Source organism: Aythya ferina, assembly GCF_964211825.1.
Source record: "Aythya ferina genome assembly, chromosome: 19".
NCBI classification, from domain to species: Eukaryota; Metazoa; Chordata; class Aves; order Anseriformes; family Anatidae; genus Aythya; species Aythya ferina.
This window is the reverse complement of record NC_140309.1, coordinates 1,658,080-1,660,666: the sequence shown is the minus strand read 5'-3', so window position 1 is coordinate 1,660,666 and position 2,587 is coordinate 1,658,080. Positions and strand designations below refer to the sequence as shown.

At 64.5% G+C, this 2,587-nt stretch overlaps 1 protein-coding gene across 1 annotated transcript; it reads left to right on the top strand.

Moving 5' to 3' along the window:
* The first annotated feature begins 204 nt into the window (after positions 1-204).
* Positions 205-2,587, top strand: FZD9 (frizzled class receptor 9). Its single transcript, XM_084492793.1, has one exon. It carries the CDS (start codon positions 371-373, stop codon positions 2,120-2,122), a length of 1,752 nt encoding a protein of 583 aa, XP_084348919.1. The 5' UTR covers positions 205-370; the 3' UTR covers positions 2,123-2,587.

Genomic DNA, 2,587 nt, shown 5'->3' with positions numbered 1-2,587 from the left:
CCCCCCGCCGCCTCGGGCGCGGCTCCCGCGTCCCCCGCGCCCCCAGGCGCGCGCGGGCCGCCCTCGCCCCCCACGCGCCGGCGGAGGCGCGGCCCCGTCCCCGTGCCCGCCCCGGGGGCGTGGCGGCGGCGCGGGGCGGGCGGTGCTGTCCCGGGCCGCCGCCTTGCGCGGGGCTCGGCGGGGCTCGGCGCGGCGCGGGGCGGCCGCCGCATGGGGCGCGGGGCGGCGGCGGCGGGCGGGGGGCGCTGCCCCGGGGCGGCGCCGCCGCGGCAGCGAGCGGCCGGGCCGGGGGCCCGGGGGCGGCGGAGGGCGCGGGCGGGCCGGGCCATGGCGGCGCTGTAGCCGCGGGGCCGGGGCCGGGGCCGGGGCCATGGCGGCGCTGCGGCTGCGGCTGGCCCTGTCGGTGCTGTGGCAGCTGGCGGCCGCCGGCCGCGGGCTGGAGCTGGGCGCGCTGGAGGCGGCGCGGGGCCGGGCGGCGCGGTGCCAGCCCGTGGACATCCCCATGTGCCGCGGCATCGGGTACAACCTGACCCGCATGCCCAACCTGCTGGGACACGAGAGCCAGCGCGAGGCTGCGCTGAAGCTGCACGAGTTCGCGCCGCTGGTGGAGTACGGCTGCCACGTCCACCTGCGCTTCTTCCTCTGCTCCCTTTATGCGCCCATGTGCACCGACCAGGTGAGCGCCAGCATCCCCGCCTGCCGCCCCATGTGCGAGCAGGCCCGCCATAAGTGCGTCCCCATCATGGAGCAGTTCAACTTCGGCTGGCCTGAGTCTCTAGACTGCGGCAAGCTGCCCACCAAGAATGACCCCAACGCCCTCTGCATGGAGGCCCCTGAGAACGCCTCGGCTGCTGAGCCCCACAAGGGCCAGGGCATGCTGCCTGTGGCACCCCGGCCCTGGCCACCGGGCACTGCTGAGGGCCGGGGGCCCGATGGGCTGGGGGCCTGCGACAACCCCGAGAAGTTCCAGTATGTGGAGAAGAGCCTCTCCTGTGCACCCAGGTGCTCCCCTGGGGTGGATGTCTACTGGTCCCGGGAGGACAAAGACTTTGCCTTCATCTGGATGGCTGTCTGGTCTACCCTCTGCTTTGTCTCCACTGCTTTCACCGTGCTCACCTTCCTGCTTGACCCGCACCGCTTCCAGTACCCTGAGAGACCCATCATCTTCCTCTCCATGTGCTACAACGTCTACTCAGTGGCCTTTATCATCCGCTCGGTGGCAGGGGCTGAGAACATCGCCTGCGACCGGGAGAATGGGGAGCTCTACATCATCCAGGAGGGACTGGAAAGCACGGGCTGCACCATCGTCTTCCTCATCCTCTACTACTTCGGCATGGCCAGCTCGCTCTGGTGGGTCATCCTCACACTCACCTGGTTCCTGGCTGCTGGGAAGAAGTGGGGACACGAGGCCATCGAAGCCCACAGCAGCTACTTCCATATGGCTGCCTGGGGCATCCCAGCTATGAAAACCATCATCATCCTCACCATGCGGAAGGTGGCAGGGGATGAGCTGACAGGGCTGTGCTATGTGGGGAGCATGGATGTCAGCGCCCTGACTGGTTTTGTCCTCATCCCACTCTCCTGCTACCTGGTCATCGGCACCTCCTTCATTCTTACAGGCTTTGTTGCCCTCTTCCATATCCGGAAGATCATGAAGACAGGCGGTACCAACACAGAGAAGCTGGAGAAGCTGATGGTGAAGATCGGTGTCTTCTCTATCCTCTACACTGTCCCGGCCACCTGCGTCATTGTCTGCTACTTCTATGAGCGGCTGAACATGGATTACTGGAACCTCAGGGCCCTGGAGCGTGGTTGCGTGCCCCTTCCTGGCCGGCGTGCAGCCAACTGTTCCTTGGAGACCTCGGTGCCCACCGTGGCTGTCTTTATGCTAAAGATTTTCATGTCACTGGTGGTGGGCATCACCAGTGGGGTGTGGGTATGGAGCTCCAAGACGCTGCAGACCTGGCAGAGCCTGTGCAACAGGAAGCTGGGCATGAGGACTAGGGGCAAGCCCTGCAGTGGGGTCAGCTGCAGCGGGGTGCACTGCCACTACAAAGCCCCGACGGTCATGCTGCATATGACCAAAACAGACCCGTATCTGGACAACCCAACGCACGTCTAGAGCAGGGTCTGCTTCTCCCTGGGGACGGCATGCTGGGAGAGCGAGTGTCACGGGTAAGGGACGGGGGAGTGCAGTGGAGCCTCCTGGGAGTCCACGCTGGAGCGGGAGCTGCTGGGTGCAGGGAAGGGGCGAGGGCAAAGGCAGAGTGGCAGGAGAGTGAATACACACTGGTTTGGGGGTGATGAGGTCTGCGGGACCCGAAGGGAGCTCCCTGGGCACCACTCGACCCTGACAAGTAGCTGCTTTTTCCTAGAGATTGTTTTGTTTTTGTTGCTGTTGCCAAATCCAGTGACTGTTCTAACGCTTTCTTTGGGGGGGTAGAGGGGAGGGCAGCAGGGGCTGGGGCAGGAAGGGGAATAATCCAGTTTGTGTTTATTTAATTCTGTAATTTATTTTAGATTTTTTTTTTAATCATTAGCTGCAAGGAATGGAAAAAACAATAAACCCTGGATGTGTTATTTCAAA

What these genes read in the sequence shown, in the direction of transcription:
- FZD9 (XM_084492793.1), top strand. Translation starts at nt 371, where the DNA reads ATGGCGGCGCTGCGGCTGCGGCTGGCCCTGTCGGTGCTGTGGCAGCTG.